The sequence below is a fragment of the Strix aluco genome, chromosome 11 (assembly GCF_031877795.1).
Source record: "Strix aluco isolate bStrAlu1 chromosome 11, bStrAlu1.hap1, whole genome shotgun sequence".
Taxonomy (NCBI): domain Eukaryota; kingdom Metazoa; phylum Chordata; class Aves; order Strigiformes; family Strigidae; genus Strix; species Strix aluco.
In genome coordinates this window covers 21,960,522-21,987,516 of record NC_133941.1, presented here as the reverse complement: position 1 = coordinate 21,987,516, position 26,995 = coordinate 21,960,522, and the positions used below count along the sequence as shown (strand labels likewise).

At 37.1% G+C, this 26,995-nt stretch overlaps 1 protein-coding gene across 1 annotated transcript in view; it reads right to left on the bottom strand.

The window, feature by feature from the left end:
- Window positions 1–1,780: 1,780 nt before the first annotated feature.
- Window positions 1,781–26,995, bottom strand: part of SYN2 (synapsin II) — a 196,210-nt gene continuing 170,995 nt past the window's right edge. Inside the window, exons 10-13 of the mRNA XM_074836641.1 lie at window positions 26,306–26,455; window positions 9,243–9,303; window positions 5,227–5,506; window positions 1,781–2,679 (exon numbers count right to left, since the gene is read on the bottom strand). Of these exons, the coding sequence (XP_074692742.1) occupies window positions 2,544–2,679; window positions 5,227–5,506; window positions 9,243–9,303; window positions 26,306–26,455 (627 nt within the window). The 3' untranslated portion in view covers window positions 1,781–2,543. The remainder of the gene's footprint in view (window positions 2,680–5,226; window positions 5,507–9,242; window positions 9,304–26,305; window positions 26,456–26,995) is intronic.

The following is a 26,995-nucleotide window of genomic DNA, read 5'->3' as shown; positions in this document are numbered from 1 at the left end:
TGCTTAAAAATGTCTTAACCATGAAACACTGCATAAGGAACATAAGCATGCAGCAGCTTGCATGTGACACGCTTTAGCACGCTTGGAGGTATAAAGAAGTTTTGGCATTGTGGAGAGGCAATGTGTTATGTACATTGTGTGGGAGGATACACCATGCAGATTTGATTGCATCATCTTGCTCTCTTTTTTCTTTTCTTTTCTTTCTTTTTTTTGTTCCAGATGGTAAAACAAAGACTGTAGTGAAACCCGTTTTCTCCCAGGAAGAAGTGGGAGGGAATTTTATATGAGCGAGAAACTTTGCCTCAAGTCGAAATCTGGGGCCTGGACTAATGAACTACCTGTAATTCATATTGTACTAAATATTGCTGAAACTAGGCATGTACTAATCATGAACCATGCCAAACTATGCATAATTACTATGCTTTCTCTGTAGCAGTAATTAATTTGCGTTAGCAACTTTGATTAATCTTTCTAATCTAAAAGTAAAGTGCTTCTCAGACATGAAAGGCTCTATGACTGCTCAAGGTGGTTATTGCAGCCCAGTGAAGGGTGTTTCAATCCAGTGGGGGGCAGGAGGGGGACAAAACTTTAAAAAATCAAAGTATAGCTGATATTTATGAACTAATAAAAGCTACTAACAGTTAAAGCATTCTGTTTTGCCACAGAATTCATCGTTTAAACTACAGGTTTCTGTACACAGAACCTTCCTCTTGGAAAAAAAAGAGAATTGTCATTAATTCAGTAAGAGGGCTACTCTGAGGGCTGCTCCACAAAGATGAAGGTCATATGCCAGACAGAGGGACTGAGATTCCATCTTATAGAGGGCAATGCTATGTATTTAACGTTTGTAATGCTGATCCATAAAATCACATTAGTGTTAACCTGGAGGAAAGCATTGTTCTAGGCATGATTGTTCTACTCTGATATTGAGTCAGTCCTCATTGTCAGTCCAAAAAGGATGTCAGTTGTGTTGCCTGTGAGTGAGTTGGACATGCCTGCTTTTCAGGAAATATTTATGCTAAGATCATCAACTTAGACTATGTTGACAAACAGAGACCTATCAGATGCTAATGTACAAACTGAATTCTGACATCACCGGAGATTAATATTTCCATACTTCATTGCCAACCTCCTGGCCAAAGCCAGGCTCTTCACCCAAAGGAATCCAAAACTCTGCAAGGACTTATGTCATCAAATGGTGACTGTGATTTACCTAGATTTCATAAACTGTCAGATCTACAGGAGGTAAAATTTCTGAGGCAAATAGATATGTCTCTACAAACCCATTACAAATCCCATAGGGTTGTTAAGTTAACGTTGTGTTGCTCGTTTTCTCACTCAGACATGCTAATATTACAGTTATTTTTTCTTGTTTCCCCTGTTAGCAGTTTCCTGGCAAGGAATATTGCTGCATGTAATTCATGGGAGGCAGAATGACATGATAATCATTTGGAAATTGATAGTCTAGAGATTACTAAGGAACTTCAGTTTGTTTTAGATAATTTTTAAAAAATGCTGCTATTACCTCAAAGTCTGGGATCAATCCTGTTTTCGCAAGTTAGAGAAATATTTTTAAAATATGTAACATATTAGAAAATGTAAATGTGATTCTTATAATTTATAATTTTTATGCTGCTGATTCAAAAAGGGAATTATTTGTGATAGTTTATTTTCTTACAGTTGTGGTTTGTGTCAAATATTTTATAATCATAAAGCTACTCTTTTGATATCAGTCAAAATAGACAATATATAGATGTTGAAACAAGCTTTGTAGAAGACATTTTTAAATCAGGCATGGGACTTTACATTTATTAGAAGGTGTTCACAAAAATAAGGGTAACATCATGCATATTCTTTGCAACTAAACCCAGTTATGGTTACAATTTGGAAATAAATTTAAATAGACATATGGTGATACAGTAGTACATATACACTCTATTTATGACATTAAGTTAGTGTACTGGTAACTCTCAGCAATACATCAGAAGTCTACAACCAGCTGATGGAAAGATTGTATAAGGAGGAAGAAACTGCTTCAATTGCTCACATTATTTATGTGGCTTGACAAGAATGTCAGTGTGAATTGCCTCCTAAGTTTGGAGGCAACAACAAGTCAAGACTATACTTCTGCAGTACAAAACATTTACACACAAAATACACATGCATTGCAATGCATTGAAAATGGGTAAAGCAAGGAGAAACCCATTACTCAATGCTTTATTAACACAATTCTACAAAGGAGTCTCAAATAGGATTATATAGTTTAGTCACAGTAAGGCCACAATATTACAATGGATAAGGACCTTAGAATTCGACATTCTGTGTTAGTAATGGAACCCTTCTGTCTTTACAGATTTTTATACATGTTCCTGAATGGTATCTCATCAAAGTCCTCCTTTTTTTTTTTTTATTTTTATGTTTAACATATTGCTTAATACAACAGTTAGCACAGTAGAGAAGGGTACTGTCACAGGGAAAACAAAACCTATGTAACATTCACGTAATTTTTAGACTATATGCTAGGTGCATTTAGATGAAGCTGGCTAATCAGAAAAAAGACTAGCAAAGGATTTCCTCAAGTTTCGAATAGTTTCAGCTTTTGCTTCATCTTCATTCACAGATGATCGGAAGAAGGATGATTCTGTGAAACTGAAGGCATTTGTCAAAGACTGCGACTTGCTGCAAGACAAAAATGCAACACGTTTTGTATGGTCATATTGTCTACAAGCTTCCAGACATGTATAACTAGTATAAATTATGAGAAAAAGAAAAATGTCCATGAGATGTAGACAGTTTGCATGTGAACAAAAGGGACATTCAACACCAGCAATATAGTTAGATGTAGCATACAGAGCTGCTGCAACACAGCACATTCCTTCTGCACTTTGATTTGAGAAGTAGGATAATCTTTTCCTTAGAGAACACACTGGTTTTTTTACAGATCTGAAACATTGTATTCCAGTAAATTGGATGATGTAAAGGAGAACTCAAGGAAAAAGTGGGCCTGCCTGCTAAATCCAAATCACCACCCAACACAGGATGATTAATAACAGTGTTCGTGAAGGCTGCAAACAGTTATGCACAAAGAAAAATCAGGTATATTGGCAAGAGTTTGAAGAATGAATCCTGAAGTTGTAAGGTACTCTCTCTCTATATACATATTGGACATTTGATCCTTAATGGAGGACTAATAACGCTTTATATCTTTAAAAAAATTGCCCAAATCAGTTATAATTCTTCTTGTCTACATGCACTTAGTCTAGCAATGCTATTCTGTTTTTAGTGCTATCATGTAACTATGGTGTAAGTTTCTGTAAGCATGAATAAAATAACATACAAGAAGGAAAATATCTGAAGTTTAAAACTTTAACTCATGACTTGTCAGATAAAATAATATATAAAAACTAGGCTTGAATTTAAATAGAAAACATTAATGAGTTATCATCTTTTTACAAAGACATCCATGCATTAGTAAAACTAGTTAACTGGTTCCATTTTGATCTCAGTACAATAGTAGGATTTCAGTTTTGGCTATAGTAAAACTGAAACGTTTTTCTTGTTTAGATTGTCTTATACTCTTCATGGTTTGCAACTTCTCTACCTCTAAACTAATAATGTACAGCAAACAGTGCTACAGGCATTTTAGGTTTTTCATAAATTATAGCTGTGCTAATGAGAATAGACTGATAAATGTTTGTTTGTACTCACTGAAAGAGGGAGGGTGGGAAGCAGCACTTGACTTGATTAGTAACACAATAAGTAGCCTAATTAAATATTTATTCACAGATTAATAACATGTACATACAGGTTAGGCAACAGCATGTGGGTGAATACAAAGCATACACATGCAAATAGATAGAGTCAATCCTACAGGCAGGAGATCTGAGTCTTGGTGTGGACCTAAAATTGCCTCCTGAAAGTTAGAAAAACTACTCTTATTACAGCTTGCATCTCAAAAACTTTGATTTCTCCTTTTTTATTTTAGTTTAAATACAGACTATCCTCTTCTATTTGAAGAAAACTGAGTCTAGATTTGAACAAAGAACTAAAGGAAAGGGAGAAAGCTGAAAAATTATGTGATACATTTCTGTACCTGTTCTTAACTGTTTTTCTTAAATGTCAGAAGTTCACAAGTTAATTTTCAAAGTAGTTTAGAGTCTTCCATCTCGCTTAAGAAAATTGACCTCCCTATTCTCTATGTATACTTAAATAATGGATGAATTGAGTTTTATGATTATAAAACAGAATAAAGAAATTCACTGTCCTAGGAAAGCAAGGAGAATATTGTCATCTTTGCATATTGTCACCTAACACATCTTTTCCAATGAATTGGTTCACATCAATATTAGCATATGAGTGGGTGGAAAAAGGGGATCTGTGTTACTTGGGTAAAACAAAGACTACATGCCAGCCTTTGTACTTACCAAAGTAAGTAGAAAGTGTCTATGACTCTACTGGCAATAGTGTGTGTCAGGATCGCTATGTGAAAAGCAGCAAACCATTGCTAATACCTTCCCCATGTTCTCTGTTCACTGGGTTTAAGCTGTGAGGACGGATATAGCCACAGACCCTTCCATATTCTTTACCGTAGCACGTGGCTGACTAGATACAGCAACAATAGCGTGCTGTGCGTTAAGGGATCTTCCACCAGTGAGAGAACTAGGGACTGTTTTCCGTGCGAGTCCTGCAGTCTTCTCTGGGGAGGGCCTGTGTGAATCGCGGGTGCCGTACAGCCAGTGTATAACCACAAACGAAGCGCGGCCATAAAGAAACACAGTTTGGCAGCCACTGTCTAGCGTGTTCATTTGGATTGTTTCTGAGATAGGCCTTTTGAAACTGGAATCTGTTGTCTGAGTGACTGCAAGGTTAAAAGTTTAAATAGATAAGACTTCCTCTTTTCTGTGCAGGCTTACAGCACACCCAGATCATGAGTCAGTGACACGAAAAGGAGAAAATAAATATGAGAAAGATGAGTTTTGAGCCCTAGTTGGGGCAGAAATTGCACAACTAATAAATGAAATCTTGTGTAGTGCTTAGGCTATAACTAACGATACTGTCTTACTAATCATAAACAGAGAATAAGCTTTTTGAAATGTTTTAACCTCATGTTAGACCTGAGAAGATAAGTATATTTCTTTCTGAACATTAGACCAACTGTCAAATTACAGTTACAACAACAAAATCTGGGTTATGAGGAGAAAAGAAAATGGACAAAGCAAGTCTTACTTCAGTTGTGGATGAGACTGAGGCTTCTGTTGTGGAGCAGGCTGTGGAGCTGGCTGTGGAGCTGGCTGTGGCTGTGGTTGTGGCTGTGGCTCTGCTTCCTTTGATAACCTGGTGCTGGAAGGACCTTGAGCCTGGGGACGTGGCTGCTGAGTTGTGGGTCCAGGCGGACGCTGTGGCTGGGAAGTTGAGGGCTTTGCTGACTGCCCAGGGGGGTACATACGCTGTGGCTGCAATGGCTCCTGGCTTTGTGATTGCATTCCTTGGGGTTGCACTGGGCCCCCTAGGTTCAGTACAAGAAAAACTTCATAATGTTATAGTATCAAAGAATTCTTATTAGATTTCATATCCAACACTTTAAAATAATGCTTGAATGTGATTAATTCTACTCTTGAGGCAAAAGTATATTAATATGGACTGCAGTTTCATGTAGTCAATACTACTAATCACAGTTGGTACATTAGTAACTTGCTTGGAGCCCCTATGATTCATCCTTAAAATTGCTAAGAAGTACCAAATTTATCCCAGCAGTAGCGGTACTGACTTCAAATCAAATCAATGGAGTTACAATTTTGGCCTAGCTCAAGGAGAGGCTGCAAGAGAATTGAATTCACCAGTAATATCTATTTCAGCAATACAGCTACTATTTTCTGTGTAGGTACTGCAGTTTTGGTCCTCCAAGTTTTGAAATTATTTCTGCAATATTCCTCTTAGATTCACTCTTATAGCAGTAAAACAACTTCATACTGAAACTTTCTGGCTAATTTAAAGTATTTTGATAACTTATTTAACCCTTACTGAAATGTCAAGAATATTACAAGAAACACAAGAAAGTCATTACTAATTCTTTACGAAGGAGATCTTCCCACTGAGAGGGAAGTATACTGGCAAAATACTGCATCAAGTGTGAAACTACAATGTGTAGTAGAGACTTAGGTTGTGAAATCCACGGCTGAAAGATGCTACATCATCATACAGGGTTGTTTTTTCTGCTTTCTGACTGAAATACTGCTGTGTCAGATATCAGTGGGCATGCTGCTTTTATCTCATATCAGATGTCTGAATGTGGATTTCTGGGCTGATAGTTGTTAGAATTGAATCTTTATTCTTGCATGTGACAAGGCACACAGGACATCTGAGTTAAGGAGAAGAAAGGACAGGATGAAATTCTGAGCGATTTGTTTGTATAATGTTTCAGTCAGGATAAGAGCTTTGCTGAACAGTAAATATTATAGAAGACAACTGATCTAGATGTTCTGAACATTTGGGAATTTTTAGTCTTGCATAGATATTTAGTGCAAGTAAAAGACTTAATCTATTCAGGTCTCTAAGAGAAAACCTTCATATCTGGAAGTACTGCTGCAATACATGAATATTTTTTTAAATTGCTATTATAGTTAGCTTTGAACTTACTATATGAGATTCCAGTGTATGTGTCTGAGAACAGCATGTACTAATGCTTCAATAAGTTTTAATACAGTTGTTGCAGTGTGTTGTGGTGTAGAAAGATAAATAGCACGTACTGTATGTTAAGGAATGTGCCTTCATTGTTTATTAATTTGAACCACTTTTGTAGGAAATATTTGAAGGTGATAACATGGTCTTGCAACATCTTAATAAGGATCGTTTTCTTATTAAGTCTCCTTTCACTCAATACTGAAAAACAGAAAGGTTTCTTTCCCCCACTTGTACATACAGGCTTGAATGCCAGAAACTTTACACTGAAGACAGATATAACTTTCTTTTATTGCACATTAAGCTGTACAAGATATTTCACATAAAAGATATACTGCTGTCACACTTCCAGCATTTGCTCACTTTCTTGCAGCTGGGTTGTACAAAAGGCAACAATCATGAAAGAAACTTTTACCAAAAATAACTCAACAAAACTGAACATTAAGCCTACACTGTAAAACATCTGTTCCCTGTTACCCACAATATTGCACCTAAGCATGCTTACATGCAGAGAGACATTTTGGCTTGCTTCTTGTCTGTGGTATGTAGTAATAGTGTGTGCCCTTGTAAATCCTTTACAGTCAACAAGCTGAAATCCTATCTGAAACACCCATCTCTTCTTTGCACACACAACTCACAAATGTCGTGTGAAAAGCACTTGTGAATACTTGTACTACTACATGCAAAAAATACCAACTGCTTTAAATAAAATCAATCATCAGATTCATTTCTTCACCCCAGGGCAGTATGGTTTATTCACTTTTATGGTGTCTGGAGGTAAGCATCTGTGAACCTGATTCTGAGTGGAATTTTCTTAATATAGAACAAAATAGCCAATGCCATCATTGGAATGATCACTGACCCAGACAAATGCTGATCACTAAAGCAAAATATTCATGTAATTTACTGATAGGTAGTAAACAGTAGCACTTACCACAAACATTTAAATAGCTAATAATGCATACCTTAATTCTCATCTTACCAGCCAGCTTGTACAAATAAAAGAAACACTAAGAATGATGATTCTCACTGATAATTTTTTCCAGTGTTTGTAGGGAAAACAGAAGTAGAACATAAGGCTGTTTTCCCTTTAAACAAAATTGTTTGCACTAAACTAATGGCCACTACTCATCTTTGTACATATTCAAGATTAAAATTATAGTTTTGTGGCTCACTTGCAACTAAGCTTTATGGTATGCTAGCAGTGGGTAGCTTGTGATTCTAGCCTAGATATCTCACAACAGATTAACTGCTTGCCTGTGTATTTCTTGTAATATTACATTATAAATTGGTTACGCAAAAATCACAAATAATTTACCTACAGAAAATCTAGCAGTTGTCGGGCTTCTCAAGCCTTTCTGCATGTTTGATTTCAAGCAATTATTATAAACCCTATTTACGTGGATAACGCTGGGACGGAATTTTCTTTATAGCTATCTGGATATTTCTAAGTTTAAAATAGTAGACCTGAGTTGGTAAAGAAAAGCGCTGACATTTTTGTCTTGCATTCTAATTGAAGGGCAAGATCCCTAGCTGGTTAAAGGTACCTTGGTCTACCATCTCCTAACATCTCAGTATTTGAAAAAAATGAGCTCTTACAGGAAGTTTAACAGTCCTTGAGGTACTTCTCACCAAATAACCTGGGATTTAACTCTTAGGTAAGTATAAGATTTTTGAAAGTATTTGCATGAGTTTTCATTAAAAATCTCCATAGATTACTAATTCAGAATGACAACAAAAGTACTACTTAATTGAAATAGGACACATTAAATATTCACACTTCCACTGAAATATTGCACATAGGTGGCCCATTTACATAGCTTTGTAGCTAATAATTTAATGCAGAATTACTAAAAATATGAATACCAGTATGTAAAATAGAAGATATTTTAAATACTCCTTGGGAAGAACTGTATCTTATGGAGTCACTGAAATATTAGACTTCCCCTTGTGTACAAGTAAAACTCAAATGTTAACAAACTTTATAAAATTATAAATAAAAAGCCTCACTAGCAAATTCTAATCTAGACTTTTAAAAATATATCTGGATCACCTACCTATTAGTCATGCACACGCACAAAAAAATAAAGGCTATGAGTACAGTGTGCACACACTCACAGAGTAAGCAAAAGTATTTAGATTTGAACCTCGGTGGTATTTTACTTGACGATATATAATACTCAAAAAATACTGTCTAACCATCCATAATGTACAGTTGCACTGGGCTCTAAAGAGGCACATTCTTTGTACACTGTTGACAACAGCCCTGAAATCACAAATTTTACAGAGAAAGGTAGGTAAGCATTACACGCACAGACATGAACAAGTAAACAACCAGACAGTATAGTTGACACTGCATAGAAAAAACACAGTCCAGGTCAGCACTGAAACAATGCAAAAATTGAACAAAACTGGTATGTTTGCTTTTAAGATTCTGTGTTTGTTTCTTTTCTTTTTTTCATTTTTGCTTTAACCCTTGCTTTTAGTCTCAATTATCTAAGTAGCCTGGACTTGTTTTGGTCCTACTGCAACGCCATTACAGTCGAGAATGTACTGTAAACAACCTTGAGGTGGTGGTCGCTGAGGTGGGATTTTGTTTGGCTCTGGCTCCTTTAGTGATCCGCTCTGGAAAATACATTTGAAAACAGAAGAGAAAAAAAAAATTAGAGTAGCTTAGCTCCAATTTTCCACTAACTTGTCTTCATTTTCATTAGAAATCTCTTTATTAGTTGGGGCCGAACATATACTTTTAATTTATTCCAGATAACATTTTCTAATTTAGTTGCTGTCTGACATGATATATGAATCCTGGACTAATCCAAAGCTGAATTCTTAAAAAAAATTGTTTTCCCTTTGCAGCATGTGATCATGATATAAGGAGTGCCTTCTCAAATCTTACCTCCATTTGTGTATGGTCTTTCTCCTTCAGTTCCTAGCACCTTGAATGACTTTTCTGTATCTCATTGCTTCTACCCTCTTTTTTAGGATAGACTGAATAGAAAACTGACTTCAACAGATACCTTTGTGTAATTTAAGAAATAATTTATTTTTAATTACATTCACTTTTATCTGAAAGCACTAGCACAGCAGGATTTTTTGCTTGTGATAGTTTCACTTTGATTTGCTGACTGTAAATGGGAAGGGAGATGGACTACTCTAGGTTAGCTGTTTTGCTAAGCAAAATGAAAGAAGGAAGCAAAAACCACAGACAAATAATAAAAATAATTGAAATTACTTCATGCTACTCCATCTGACATGTTATTAGAAACACATGTAATACTTAACTTTTCAAAACAGGAGATTTATTTGGCAGTATCCTTTTCAAATATATACTTGTCGAGAGGAAAAGATGGGCCTGAACCAAAACCTTGGAGCAGAACACCCTCTGGGAACATTAGTATTTGAATCCAAACTTTGTCTTAGGCCCATCTCTAATATTTTGAAAAGTGAAATATGTTAAATCATTGGACATAATAGCATGGGGTTTTTTAAGGATCCAGAAATCAAGTTGCCATCTGTCAAGAGGGAAAAATCCTAGAATATATTACATAGTAAATGTAAAATTAATTAAACATGTTTCTTGCAAAGCTTACTGTTTTGTTCTGATGGATTTGTATTTGATCTTAGAACTATAGAAATAAATCTTACTCATAGCGATGTGAATTCCTGCACAGCAATCTAGAAGTTACACTTTCTAAATGTTACAAGACAACGACACTCTATCGTACGCAGCTGTTGCAAATTGTTTTAACTACATAAATAAAAGGACATAGGACAGGTCCAAAACTCTAATTATTCAGAGTTAACCAACCTTCAGAAGACCAAATGAGGAGTAAAAATTATACGTACAAAATGAATGAAGAAAAAAATCTGATCCTTATATTAACTGACCCAGTTACATAGTTCTCGGTAATCATCATTTTAAGGATGAGGATATGTAGAAAAGAAGAGAATTTCTTAAGACACAGGCATCAGAACACTTTAAAGTGCTTTAGTGTGGGTTAAAGTCTTCTCTGTTTTGTTTCTCTCCTTCCTCTAATTTTCTGAACCACATGTAAAAGCTGACATTCTATCCTATGCATGTTTCAGTAACGTTAAGTATTTGTGGTATCCTCTCTGTATAATGCGTTGGAGCTCACTGGAACAATATTCATTTACATCAGTAACAACTTGGATACTGGGGAAATTAGCCCAGAGCGGAAACCTTGAAAAGTTGCCCTAGAGGAGCCAACTCCTTTCATATTCCCATGCCATTGTTCCATGCACCTGGCACCTCCCCTGTGCCTGCAGGGCTCTGGGGTGGCGTGGGGCAGAGTCTGAAGACACACGCCTTTGGTGGTGTGGTGGGGCACAGGGAGGGAGCTGCCTCACGGGCAAGGGCGAGTACTTGGGCCTGAGGGCGTCCAAGAGTTTCTGTCTGGAGGACCAAACAGATCATATGACTTTTGTTAGAAAGCACGCATAACATTTTATAACTTTACTACAACTGCAGTGTGTTAGACTTCTTAGACTTACAAAGGGACATAAACCAATCTGTACAGTTCTCTGCAGTGGCAGAGGATGACTAGGGAGGATATGGGTGTTGCTATTTTTTCTACTAAAACAAAAGGAAAAGATTATGTAGGTAAAACTCATCTTTTATTTAGAAGTAGAAAACACAGGCTGGCAGTTTAAATTCACACCTACTTGAATGTTAAAAGAACATCTGCAAGGCCTCTCCATGCCTTGAGGCTGAAGCAAATCTGCCATTTGTTCTCGCACTGAAATGGTCTTGGGTTTTATCACACACACCACTGACTTGACATGACAACAGCAGTACTTATGCAACCTACATATCTCTCCATCTTAGAAAGAAATTATTTTATCCTAAATTAAGCTTTCGATCAACTTCATAGAAGTTTGCTAATCCTTACCTCAACCGTTCTGAAAGTTTAGAGCCTTTGTGCATTTTCTGTTGAAGATGTATTTCCCCCTCTCTAGTCACTGAATGCAGCTGTCCTGATTTTACCACCCACACATCCTTTTTTTCACCAGATATCACCTGGTGCTTCCAGGAACCTCACCCACACTCCAGGCCAATCACATGGGTATATTACTTTTGCTAATTAGCCAACCCACCCAGGCTGACCCAAAAAGACTAATTAGCATTGCATTCTTAATTGAGAAACCTTACTCATGGTTTTTCAATGGTCTGTAGTAATCCAGTCCTTTTCAAGAGCCTTTCTTTCAGACAGTCAGAAACCTTGATACTTGATATTAAAGACAGGCTTTGAACCAGTCTTGTTTGCTGTCCTGAGCCAAGGCCTTTAATAAAATCCAGGCTTCTTCTAAAACACCAGTTGCTGGCAAATTAACTACAGACTGTTACTTCTCACCTCTCCAAGGTGGTGTGCCAATGTAATTGTAAGAGCTGCTAACTCCTTATAGGCAACACAATCTTTCTGAACAGAGATGCTGGACTAGACCTGTCCTGCAGATGTATTCACCCCTCTTGGTTTTTTTTTTTTTTTTTTTCTTTGTTGCCCAGCCTAGAAGCTCACCCTCCTACCACTTTCTTTTAGTACAAACATGTTTTCCTGTACTGCAGTTCGGATCTACAAACTTGCCTATTGCTTAGTTCAAACATTACAGGAATCAAGGACTAGAATGCAGCATATATCATGGAAAATGACCCTGAACAGATTCTTATTTGGATGCTCAGGGCTAAAGAGCAAAATTAGTGGTACAGAAGCTAGAAACTACAGCGTTTAATATGGTCTAGGATTACCTAAGTGAAGTGTGGTAACTGCTGTTGTAAGGAGCTCTTTTGGTTTTCATTTTATGGAACACAACTTTCATATCACATCCAAATTCCCCAAAGAGAAGGGATTGATGATGTTGATAGTAACATTATAGAGAACTGCTTATAGAATCTCTCCTGTTCAAAGGGGATTTACTGTTTATATAACTATTCTAAAAAAATACGACTTTACTTGTGGAAACCTCTAGGCCACATGAATACTGCAAGTATACTACAGTGATTTCTCAACTCTGGGTATAACAACTCATGCTTTGGTTGCATAATGGTCTTTAAGAATATTGGCTAAATTAATTATAGCCAGAGCAGAAAACCCACTACTTGTCTTGAAAATAGATGTCTCTAGATGTCTCTGTAGCACTTCTTTCCTTTCCACACTTACCTGAAACAGTCTCCTTAGAAGTTTAGGGATAGAACCAGAGGAAAGAAATGTTTCTTCTTCAAAGCATGTTGTATTAGAATTTGATCAGTGGTATTACTTCTTTTTCTACCTTGTATCTTTATATAAATGCAGATTGGACTCATATATACTTGAATCTTGAATTGTCTGAAGAATGTTGAAATGGGTGGGAGCAAAAGCAGCAACTTGGCAGGGAAATAGCCCTTGGGCAAAAGAGATGCTAAACTGAGTCCCAGCAAAAATTGATTTTGATTTGGCTGAGTTTGAAGATTTTGTGAACTATAGTTGGAGCACGTATAGTTGTTTTTGGGTTTCGTTTGGTTTTCTTTGTAATGCAATGATAGAAGATTTTCTTAGGTATTTCAATATTTGAAGGGAAAGCCATGTTTTTCAGGTCAAAAAGTAGAGGGATCAACTGAGAATTGCCAAAATACGGGCTGAGTTAAATCTCATAAAGGAACAAGAATAAATAGTAAAACAATTAAGTAACAGGAGAACTAAGAAAAAATGTGATTGCTAAGGAGAGAGATAAGTTAGATAATTTAACTAGGGTGGCAATGGTAAAGGAATGTTTGAAGTGTCTAGATTATGATAAATACAGGAGCAAGGGCAAGATGGCAGGTGGGATACAAGCTAAAAATGAGATGGAAAATCAAAGATCTTCCTGGGTTCATATTGGTCAGACCAGATATTCTTCCTCTCAGAAATCAAAACCAGCTGACTCATGAAATACAGAATTCCATAACAGATACCTCTAACAACTGGAAATGTGCAAGTTACACTGGAGAAGTTTAAGCACTAATACTACAGGAATTACATTGTGAGGAAGGAAGTGGCTACTGGGGACATTGGCAGTTATTGAAGAAAAACTAATGGGGAGAATGTAACTGGATGTGGAACTCAAGTAGAATTTTTGTTAATTAAGTCGGCACCAAAAAGTAGGTGTGTGCTAGTAAAAGCTGTAGATGATAAAAAACTGAAAGACTACAGGAGCAAAATATCCTAAAGAAAGAATGTAATTGGTGAGTGGAGTTAAAAAAAAGAAAAAAAATTAAATGCAATGTCCAAAATAATTTATTTATGGGAAAATAACATGCATCTGTCAGAAATACAGAGCTCACTAACTGAAATCTAATGGGAAAGATTTGTGAAGTGAAAAACCAAAATCTTATCACACATTCAGTGAAGTATTTCCAGTAGGTGTTAGGCATGATGTTTTGTATCATTTACATCACCGCTGCTCAAGCAAGAGGAATGTAAGCTGATCTGGCACAGAAAAGTGCTATTATACTGACCAGGCAGGTGGAAGAGTCTATACCTACAGCATTTGGAAGAACGTATCTTGCTTAGTTTAGAAAAATGAAGGCTTGAACACAGTATAGTTGCTTTTTAAAAAATATATTAAACTAGTAAAGAACTAGGCAGAAAACAAGCTAGACTAAAGGACAACACGAACCCTGAAGAAATGGGTATAAACTGAATAAAACTGGCCTGAAAATAAGCACATATTGTATAGTGTAGCAAAGCAGTGAGATCTTGAAGTGGCTTTCTGATATGGAGCATCCAAACCCAAGAGACTCCTTAGCACCTTGTTGCTTACTGCTTTATACATTTAGTGTGTAGTGAGTATGGCAGGGATACTTACGGGTTGCTGGTTCAGACCTCACCCTATTCTGAGTGAATCTGGCACAGGTGATGTATCTGCTTCACTGTATTGCCAGTGGCACTGAACAGGACTACAAAGGTTTTGTTGTTTATTGCATTATATATTCCCTGTGGACTGAGAAAGGCAGTGAAACAGGCCTAGTTACAGTTATAATGGAGAGATGTGGTAAGGTACACCTTAAAAAGAAGTCACCTTCACTTTGTCTAGTGCAAAAGGGGCAGCTAGAGGAGAGTTGGCTCCTGCTTTTTACAGTTTTTCAGAGGACAAGTGTTCGGTCTTGCTCTTGCCCTTCTTCCTGGGTGCTGAGATGCTCTCAGCAAAACTGATGCCAGTCTAGAGTTTATTCACGTTGAAGTTGTGATAAAGAATTCAAAAATTTAGAGCAGCTTTTGTTATTGCTCAACCAACTTTCCAAACTACCCATGCAAAACCCGTTAAGATCTTCCTCTGAGTGGAAAGGAAAATGACTGCTAAGAGCAGAAAAATGCTATACAGCATAATTTTTACTTGGAATAGTATTTACAAAAAACACTGAACAAGCTGGGTTTTTTTTTTTAAAACACCGAAAAGTATTCTAACTTAGATTTTATAGACTGTTTTCCATTGCTAGATAACTAATTACTTCATAGAGAATAGTTTCCTTCTTGAATATTTTTACACACAGTCTTAAAAATGAGTACCCTAGTACGGACTCACCGCTGTTAAAAGATATACTCCAGTATTTTCCCTGAGATACTGAAACAGGTGACCTCCCACCATCCATTCCAGTCCTATTTTCTATCATTCTGCTGAACAAAAATAATCCCACCCCTCAAAGAGATGAGGTTTCTAGAGAAAGAGTAAGATGTTGACCTATGAGGGGAAATAATTTCTTAAGTAGCATCGCTTGTTGAAGCTAGATGGTCCCCTTCCATAGCCAATCAATAATTCTAACAGACAAGGATGCAGCCTTATTTTATTGCAGCTCTTGCTTAAAGAAGCCAGATTTCAACTTCTGTTTTTGAAAAGGGAACATTAAAAGCATGCAGTTGCACAGCAGTTTTCAGGCAGTTATTTCGAGTGAAAAAATTGCTCCCCATAGAGAAGGAAGGAATGTGGGCTATGTGATAGGAGAGAGCTCCCCCTGCGTGCTAAAGCAGCTGAGACTAAAATATGTATGCATGCATGTTTGTACCAGAGAAAGAGCTGAAAGATAGACGGACAGGCAGGTGAAGATGGTACAACATATCAAGAAGACTGTCCAGTTATTGGAAAGTTAAACTTCCTTGCACCTTTCTCAGTGTACATAGATACCTCTATATACATAGAGGATAAGGTACCCCTTGGGGCTTGATAGTGTCAAAATCTTATGTTGTTTGAAGTTGTAAGGAAGGTTTTGAGCCTTGAATCCAGGGACTTTGACCATGGCTGATGCTACGCTGTATCTGCTCCTCCAGTCTTAAAAAAAAAAAAAAGCAAATTTTTTCGTTGAAATATGGGCTGGCAAGTGATTCGTGCATGAACAGGAAGTGATTGAGATCTGCAGAACATCTTGAGCCATGAAGATCTATCATTACTGGATCCATTCAGAATTGAAGTTTATGCTTTGAAACAAGAGAATCCGGAAAAAAGATGGTGAAGCTAACTCAACTCCAGTCTTACAACCCACATTTTATTTTAATATTATTGTATCAGTGTTACAGAGCAGCAGAGTGGGAGGAGGCATGGAAAAGAGGTAGTGCACTGAGCGAAACACTTGAGCTCTCCCCCAAACAGTAGCAAAGTTGAGAACCCTAGTATATGAACAGAGCCTCAGAGTTCTCTCCATGGTTGCATGTGCTTCCCTCCTTGCTTCTCCTGGTGCAGCACAAGTACACAGCCACCCAGAGGAGGTATTGGCTGGTCTGGACTCGGACAAGCTTCCTGAGTCTCTCCTAGGAGCTGAGAGATACTGGGGAATGATGGATAAGCAGCTGAAGCTTGCTCTACTGGCAGCTAGCCAGATGGAGCATGGATCCACCACCAGATTAGTGTCTGAAGTGGCGCAGGGTGGGGGAGGCTGCTTCTTCTTTTATGTGGACAAATCAAGAATATTTGAAGATGAGCTGCTCTGTTTTGGATTTTTCCACAATTTCTCTCGGTGCTTAACCTTGCTTAAAAAGTTTAACACATATTTAGCACATGGTCCTTATTCAAAATAAACTGTGGCAATGACTGCTGGGGAGAGGGACAGAATCCTTGCAAGTTAAACATGGAGTAAAGCCAAACAGCTTTACTTAACAGGTTATGATTTAAAGGTCAGAGAAATCAAATAAAAAAGTCAAGTGGAGACAGAGAATGATAACAAAAAAAGTAGAGGGGAAACACCCACCACAGTGGGGAAAGGAAAGGAGGCCAAGGAAAAGCCTCCAAAAAAAAGATATTTCTATTAGGTTCAGCTTAAATAAACAAAATCAGAGCATAAAAATAAATGAAAAATAAGATAAAATAAAAAATCAAGCGGTTGTTATATGATAGTAATTATATCACTAAGACAAAACAGAGAGATCTAACTTAGATTCTCCTTTTCTATTTGTGTATGTGGCAGCTCTTGCCTGTTCTATAACGATGTAATTACTGTTGTTTAAATTTTGAAAAGGTTCAGTTTTGCTTTATAATGGAATGAGGACATTTTTTCAAGTCTCCCCAAAAATACCTGTGGAACAAAAAAGCTATTTCTCACAGAAGTCTACTAAACTTATAGGCTACTCTATAGTGGTGGGTTCATGATTACTTAAAAATTAAATGTTTTCTTTGTTCTTGAGGGTAGTCACCATGGAATTTCAGAATTCTCAAAGACAGTGTCTGCTTCTGCCAATAAAATTGGCAGATTGTGAGATGATCAGAAGATCATCTGGCAGAAGATAATAAAAAAGTTAACAAAAGCATAATTTTATTGTGTGAATGAAGGCAAAAAGAGAACAGTATTGTTATTATGTTTAAAATAAATGGGGAAAAGTATCTATTAACTAGTAAGACTTCTCATGTTTTTCAGTTTTAGCTAGGATTGATTTGCTTTCTGTATTATAAAACTATTAGCACTCAGGCTAAAGCACTACATCCTACAGATAATTGAAGTCATTCTAATCATCCTGGTCCTGAAGCTTGACTCTGTCAGGCTGCCTGTGGGGCTTTTTTCTTTGGGTTTCTAACAAGTACTTTTGCGAGTAACGCTTTCTCTCACCAAGCTTTATTCAGCTTGTCTGCAGGGATCATGTATTTTTCCAGGTACACAGCTGGTGATAAGCATTCAAGATAGAGTATTCAGAAATAAAAAAAAAAAAATCAGGCCACATCCTGAAAGCTTTTATTTCATTTGGACAAATTTCTGTTGATGTCAGTAGAAATTTTGACCAGATAATCCTAAACCTTTAATATATGCCCCTTAGTTTATTCTGTCTTACAGTCTAAAGGTCATCAGATCCCTTCAAAAAGGGCATTGTAAAGGCACACTTCTTTACTTCTTGGCACATTATTTCAAAACAAGTTAAGAAAGGTAAGCAGTTATTAGTGTTTTGATTTAAGCATCCTCATTTAATGGATACATTCACAGCTAACATCCAAAAGCCTTTATATAGACATTTATCAAATATCCAGCAAGTTATTTACCTGTTACTTCTGTTTATGAGTGAGACTAAATAACCAACAGAATTGGGCAACACACATGTACCTCCCTTAGTAATTACTCCATCTACTGGTACAGGATCTCAGTAAGTATTTTAAAATAGGTTATTTTAACTTTCATGATCAATTTGTTTGTAAAATCTCTGCTCAACATTTGTATGTTGTGTCCTGCTGTTTTTTAATTACTGTCAATATTAAAAATCTTAGGATTTATTTTCCTGCATGAACTTTGTTTTTAATATATTACTATACCTGAATGTCAAGTTCAAATGCTTAAAATAAATCAACCTTCGAGTAATGAAATAGCGACTGTTTTAAATATATGGACAGCCTTCATCCAGCAGTTAAAGTCTGAGTCTCTGCCTCTGCTGTGATCTCTGCCACCTATATGAAGAACACAGTATCTGCCCTGAATAGGTGTGTTATTCAAAGATGGACAAAACATCCTTGGTATAGTAAAATATATGCTATCACTTTATACCTGTGATAAATAAACTTGACTGTTGTAAATTTAGCTGGAATGAAGTGTGCCTCAAATGTAGCCTTTTACCAGGATGTGGTGAGCTCAGGGTCCATACATGTTTATTTTCTTCTGCTTTTCTTAATTCCATACACTTATATTAGGATCTAAAAGGGTAACAGCTGTTTTTCTTCTATTTTCACAAACATAAAATAACTAAAAGGTTAATAACCCCTTTGATTAAAATAAGCATCTCCTCTTCCAAATATACACAGCTAAACATTGGGGGTATATATATATACACACACTTATATATACGTACACATTAAGAGAGCACATTAAAATATATCCCATATTAAAATAATGAAAATAAATTAGATAAATACGTTCCAATAGCATTATGAGAAATTTTCGAATGGAGAGCATTTAGTGTTTGTAAAATGTATATTCTTGTGTAGTGTGCTACCGCTGCTGTAGGGCGGTGTAACACTAAACCCGGCCTAACTGCCGGGATTAGCGATCCCGCAGCAGAACCAGCCACCAGATGTCGCTGGGACCCAACCCACCAGCTCCCGCCTCACCCAGGGCAATGTCTTCGGTATTGCAAAAACCCGTTGAACGTCACAGTCTTAAGAATGGCTTTTGACTTATATAACCTTTGCAAGGTATTGTGTGTCACCTTCTGTGCTGTGTGTATGTCCCAGCAATATTTTTCATCGTTCCTAAAGAGTTTTGTTGACAATGTTTTCGATTCTCTGCCAATATTTTTAGGAAGGCATCTTGCTGCTGCCCGACTAGTTTTCCTTCACGTACAACAATAACTCAATAAGCATTTTAATATGAAAGGTAATCTGCATACTGGGGACTATGATTTAAAATAACTTTTAGGCAGATGGACAGTGTAAGTGGTAAAGAGTAACAACTCAGATTTTGTTTGGCTATCAAAGTGCATCCAAACTGAGGTGAACAACGAACAGAAAAAACCGTGGTGATCACTAATTTAGACTGCAGAAGATGCTCAGTTAGTATCTACACAGATACCCTACTTGTTCATTGGCAAGCTATATTGCTCTGTTCATAGTGAGCAACCTGATGTAAGAGTTTGGAAAGGTAAACAATTAAAGAGGCATATAGTAAAATCCTGTCCAGACTTTTTCCAGGGTCTCTGTCCTCCCTTGCCCTGCACAGAGAGAGATTCAGGCTAATCTCTTGAGGATATTTAAGATCTGGGCTTCCATCAGATGTTATTCCACACATCTGGATACATCAGCTTTATGGTCATATGATGTCATAGCCAGCATTTATCCCCTATTTAAATACTTCCTAAGAGAAAGAAATACAGAATGTATGGTTTTAGGGGTCATTAGATCATTTAGCAACCTTCTTAAGGCAAGCTGTTCTTAAATTACTCCTGCTGTCTATTAGTATGGATCTAATTACACCAGGGGGTGATTTGCTTTGCAACAGTTCAGCAGGATTCTCAGATACTGATATTGAAACTCTTTATTTACCCTCATTCATGCAGAATGATTTATGTGTGGTCTTTTGTTTATTTGTTAGGCAGTATTTCCTTCCAGACATAAAGAAGAAAAATATGTTCCTGCAAGTAAGTGCCAAGGGACTGCGACAGAAAGAAAATTCTTGGTGGTATGAGCATGGTCTGGCTAATGCAAGTAGGTTTAGCGTTCAGGGTCTGAAGGACGATACAAAGCTGTAGCAAACTTACAAGTCACAGCCCTGTTCCTCTTTCCCTAATCAATGGTTATACTTCAGGTGAGCTTCTACAAGACTGTGAAAAGCAGAAAGTCATTTAAAGATAAAGTCCACACCACAAATTTAGTGCAGAGAATGTACTTCTCCTAATAACCAGACTAATACTGAATTCAAGATTTCCATATAACTCCATGATGGGATCATTCCCAATTAAGTGCATTCTCCTTCAGTTAAGATCAAATCATGTAACTGTATTGTCTGGCCATCATAAAAGCTTCAGTGATTTGAAACAAATTGCTGCTTATCATAAGTAGTTTGCTTTTAAAAAAAAGTAAATCCAATGGAGGGAAGGTAATAGAACTGTGACTACTCCTGTGGAAGCCCAAGAATAGGTAATTTGATAATGGTTTGCCTTTCTCTCTGGAGGTAGTATTTTTTTGTTATTTATGCTATATTCACATTTGGTTCAATTTTCTCTTTAAACATAGAAAAATAAAAGTGGAGAAAACTGCTCGGCTCTAGCTGAATCATCTAAGGGGTCAGGGACTGAAGAATGAATAAGATAAAGCAAAAAATAGGAAAAATGGAAATAAATCAAACCAGATTTCTAAATATCTGAAGATAGATGAATAAGGGCTCCCTGATCCCAGTTTCTACTGAACTTAATGTAATTGTGCTGAACTTCCCTGTGGTGAAGAAGGTATTAAAATATTTTAGAAAAGAGTGTTAAGAAATTAAACATTTCAGGTTCTGCTATTCTAGTCTCAAAATAATTAAAGTGCTGAGCTCTCTATTTCTGCATCATTTATTGATTTATTACTGGTGTGCTACTACTTTCTTTTAAATCAAACAGAAGCAGGATATAGCTGCGAATGTTGTGCTCTTTCTGATGTTGTGTCATTATGGATATCGGGTCTCTGGTGCACAGATTTATTCCTTCCATTAAGGATAATAAATTCCTTGTTCTTTTGTGGATAACGCAACACGGTTTCAACAGAGCTGGACTGAAATAACATTTTCCTAACATGATCTTCCTTAGCTTCAACTGCTAACATGACCGTAAACATTTGCATTTTATGACAATACTCATGCACAATGTAATATTCTACACAGAATTTAGTTCATTGCAATTCATATAATGACTTGATATGCAGCTTTGAATAGATGTTTTACTAATGTTGTTTTACATACAAATGCTGCTACAGAAACAAGCATAAAATAGTCTGCACTGAGCAACCACCTGCAGAGTTTTGCAAATCCAGACAGCGCAAGTTTCAGCAGTGATCTCTCCTATCAACAGATGGAGACAGAGATAAGTGATTCCATCGGCTAGAACACTTCACTGGGTAGTTTAACCTACTGGTTCGGTTTTTTAGGCAAGATTTGAAAAAGGCTTCTCAAAAGACCTGTCAAAAGTATTCAAAGAGGTTACAAAAGGTGGAAATACAGATTTCCATCATTGTATTGCCTGCAGGTAGAGCAGGTTTGTCTCATGGAAAACTTTATTAACATCATATTCCTAGATAAAATTCTATTATATATTTTCATCATAGTTGCAAGTAAAACAAGCTGTCATATTTTTAAATTAGATAGAAACAACCTATTTTTTGGAAAAAGTTTTCTGACCCTATGTAGTTATATCAGATAGAACTTCTCTGAGTCCAGGGACTCACTTTTTTTTTTTGCAGTAGCTGATAAGAGCAAAACTGGCAAACTTTGAATCCTGTAATCAATACTTTCTATCCCAATCCAGTTCAATCATGCTGTCAAAGGTATGCAGTAAACTGCAGCCTGGGACCATCAGAGAAAAGTGTGAGACACAGTTTGTTGGCTGCAGCCAGGGTCAGGTGGTGTGAGGTGCAACCCACAGAGCTGCAGACTGCAGCTTCTCTCCTTCACGGAGTCTCTGCCAGCCCCTGTAGCAGTAGAACTTGTTGTAGAGCCTGTGCACGTGTTTATAGATCAATAAATAAATGTGAAATATACAAAACATACATTTAAAAAAATCTCAATATATCTGATGTCTCAGATTATAGATTTAATGGGGTTAAGAATCACAGGATCTGTTCCTCTGAAGTTTCAACACAAGCAAGACAGTTTGAGGTCCCTGCCTTTGGAACGTGCTCCTTCTGGCCTTCAGAACATATTGCTAGGCCAATCATTTCCATCAAGATTTGGCTGCGTAGCTCTAAACAAAGACTTATTTTCCTAATTATTGATTTATTTTCTGATGGGTAGTTAATTGGAATCGTACTGCCAACTGTGGGCATTTATAAACGGAAGCATTCTTTTATGTACGATGCACCCAATGCCACAGTAGTGGGTAGCTTATAAATAATTTTAAAGCACCCACACAGATAATAAGGGAATTCAAAACATGGCACATCTATAGCTGTATTATTGACTGTAAACTGTTAATTTAAAAGCAGAAGTAGAAAAACACACAAATTACTCTTTGATATTTGTATTACTTTGGTTTCTAAGACCACATATACATATGCACATAGTTGATTTGGGATAAATTACTGGCTTTGCATTTTATGTGACCTGTGGAAATATGCAGTATTGCCCTGCCCTGCAAATGAATGGACTGTATTTCTCAAGAATAGGAAATAATTTCTCAGATTAGAAAAAGAGAAGACTGTTCAAAGATGAAAGGGACAGCTTGTTTTAACAGACTGATTTTGTTCTTAGGAAAACAACTCAGCTAAAAGTTAAGTACACATGAGGAGATATCTGCTTTAAATACTACAGATCTGTTTCATGCTTTTCCCTTAAACCTGGGAAGGTTAATGGGTATTTGCAAATAGTATCTTCTGTAGAAATTCAGATCCCCTTTGTCTGTCCTAAACTGGTGGATAATATAACAAGGCAAATTTGAAGGAAGCAGAGTCTGATTAACTTAGAGGAAAACTAACGAATATTTCAAATATTCTGAAGGGATATCTCTGATTTTGGTCCACTGTAATTCATAATTTAAAGACAGGATAAAGAAGATTAATGTTGAATAACAACCTGTTGCCATTAGCAAAGGCTGGATTCTTCAGTAACATAAGCTAAGTAGAAATCTATTAGAAGTTCAGCAGCTAGCCAGCAAATACTGTCTTTGGATTCATTCAAAACTTTTTTGCTTAAGAGGAAGAAAATCTTTTCATGAACATGAGTGACAGCAATGACTGAGGAATTTAGGAACTTTCTTAAGATGTTCTTTGTGTCCTTTTTTTATTCTGGACTTATGTAGACAGTTTTTCTTTGGAAATGAGTAAAAATTTTATTTACATACAACAGGTAACCAGTTTCTTTGGATGACCAGTGACCCTAAACATTCCTCCTTCGTTGTCTTCTTTGAAATCCAGGGAAACAAGCCTACCCAAGATCTTACTTTTTTCTCCCCAAAATGTGAAATATCAAATGCTCTAAATGACTGTGAATCTATTAATGTTACAATAATGTCTATAATTGTTTTAAATTTTGATTTATGTTGACTTATATGCTCTGGGCAACTCTAAATTTGACTCTTTGCTTCATTTTAATACATGGCTAATTTACTAGTCCTAAAAGAAACTGTATTTTGGCATAAGGGGATTTATTTTTTTCCCCTCCTTGTCTTTCTTTTTCAGTGCCCTTTACAATGGACTTGAGTCATGTTGGATGGAAACTTCTCCATTGTATGTGGTTCCGTGGTTGAAACAATTTTGTGCTTAGTTTCAAGTGGCTGTAATATAAATAGAAGCCACACCACTTTTTTATGTGGGATGGTGTATTTTTATAACTTAAAGCATGATGATATATTTGAAGAACAAATTAGTCATTCTGCCTCAAGAACTAGTCTGTCTGAGGTATGCCACAAAACTGTTTTCAAATTGTTTACCTGGTGTGGAGCCTACTGGGAGTAAAAATAGGTTCTTGATTTAGGCTTGGTAATTCCTGTATTACAGTTTGGTTTATTCTGTTGCTTAAGTGATTACCATGGAGCTGTGCTGGTACAGAGTAGCAATACAGTCCCTAATAGTTTATGTCAGAATGTATTGTCATGGTTTATTCCTTCCGTATATTAAAAGAAGTACCTGAAAGTTGTAGCTGATAATGCTGGTCTTGATCAGACCTGCTGCCTATATATAGCATTTATATATATATATAAATTGTGCCTATATATAGCATTTATATAGCACTTTTCAAAGAATCATAGAATCGTAGATTGGTTTGGTTTAGAACAGACCTTGAGATCTAGACTAGATCTAACGGACTAGATCATCTAGTTCCAACCCCCTGCCACAGGCAGGGACACCTTCCACTAGACCAGGTTGCTCAAAGCTCTTTCCAACCTGGCCTTGAACCCTTCCAGGGAGGGGGCAGCCACAGTTTCTCTGGTCAACGAGTTCCAGTCTTACCAATCTCATTGTAAAGAATTTCTTCCTTATATCCAAACTAAATCTACCTCTTTCAGTTTAAAACCATCCTGTCATTACAGGTCTTGGTAAAAAGTCCCTCCCCACCTTTCCTGTAGCCCCTTTAAGTACTGGGAGGCCGCTCTAAGGTCTCCCCGGAGCCTTCTCTTCTCCAGGCTGAACACCCCCAACTCTCTCAGCCTGTCCTCACAGGGGAGGTGCTCCAGCCCCCTGATCATATTTGTGGCCTCCTCTGGACTCACTCCAACAGGTCCATGTTTTTCTTATACTGGGGACCCCAGGGCTGGATGCAGTGCTCCAGGTGGGGTCTCATGAGAGCGGCGTGGAGGGGGGAGAATCACCTCTCTCGACCTGCTGGCCACACTTCTTTTTATGTAGCCCATGATATGGCTGGCTTTCTGGGCTGCAAGTGTACACTGCTGACTCATATCCGATTTTGCATTCACTGGTATCCCCAAGCCCTCTCTGCAATTCATCACCCAGTCTGTACTGATACTGGGGGACTGCCATGACCCATGTGCAGGATCCTGCCATCCAGGTCCCTCTGATGGCATCCTTTCCCTCTGGCTTACTGACTGCACCACTCAGCTTGGTGTCATCCGCAAACTTGCTCAGGGTGCACTCAATGCCACTATATATGTCACTAATGAAGGTATTAAACAGTATTGGTCTCAGTACCGACCTTGGAGGGACACCACTTGTTACTGGTTTCCTTCTGAACATTGAGCTGTTGACTATGACTCTGGATGCAGCCATCCGGCCAATTCCTTATCCATCTAATAGTCCACCCATCAAATCCATATCTCTCCAATTTAAAGGCAAAACTTTTAAGTTCTTAGAGCCTTTTACAAAAATACCACACTCTCAGAAGTTATTTAAAAGATCAGTAAAATAGACTTTACATTTTGTAAGCATGGAAATGGAAACACAAAGATGATTCAGACACAAAGCCTGAAAGCCAGCTGGTAGCAAGGCCAGGGGCAGAATTCTGCATCCCCACTCTTTAACTATCAAGCCATGTAAGATAAGTGAAATGCATTTATCTGCAACCTTTGGCACAAGTTTTCTAGTATGCTAAACATATTTCAGGAGTTTCCTAGATTTGTAAGGTATTTTCGTGAATTGCTGCACATAAAAAAATATTATCATGCAATTCATTTCTCACAAGAACGACAAGAACTACTGTCTTAGTTTTCTTTCTGACATCCTCAGGGCAAAGACAGTCTATGACAGTGCTTCTTATTATTTCCATGACATTTTATACAGATGTAACTGAAAGGAAACAATACAAAGCCTGACGATAATTCACTGAATCCACAGTTACCAGTTTACTGGTAGAAACACACCAACACTTCCACTTCTCGATTATATCTGGAGATAATCTCATTTAAATATAACAAACCTATAAAACGTAATAAGTTATTGAACCCTTGTAGTTCAGGATATGTCTGCATAGTTTTCCAGCCAAATTCTTTGAGGAAAATTTTGAGCTTAAAATTACAGAATAAGATGTTCTATTTTAAAACCAAAAGTTTCCTACCTGAGGCTGCTGAGTGGCAGTGGGTCTCTGAGGAGATGGTATAGGAGTTTTGGACAACATTTGGTTCATTTTGCTTACGACTAGATCAGTTATATGTTGCCTGTCTTCAGTCTGGTGCTCACCAATCAGAGGCATTGCACAGTCCATGACCTGTAAAATAAAACAGTATATCAGCTATTGATATGGCACCAAAGTAAATTTATTTCACATATGTGCAGAAAGTCGGGTCATTTATTTACTTAATTGTTTTTAACAAAAGTCAAACGAGATCTATAGAAATGGTATATGTCATATTGAGAAAAAAAAGCCCAAGTGCAGGATATGGGTCAGCAGAGCAAGAGAACAGCAACTTTACAATGTCATCCCTTTCCAATCTTCACGTAATATACAGGTGCAGTATGATACTTGGGCATACACTCTCTGGGGAACATGACTCCTGTGGTAAGCACAGAGCAGATAAGGAAAATGAGAATTCTTAGGCTATTCAGTGGTCTGCTGAAAATCTGAAGTAATTGTCTGCACTGTCTAAGCGACATTTCTGAAGATTTTTCTCTCTTACGTGTTTTTGTGGCTCATACCATGTTCATCCACTGAATTAGAACATGGAAACGCAAACTAAAACTTCAGCTTCCTAGCTATTTGTTGGATTTCTGCTAGGGAAGGCTGGATCCTTATTGATTAATGAAAAAT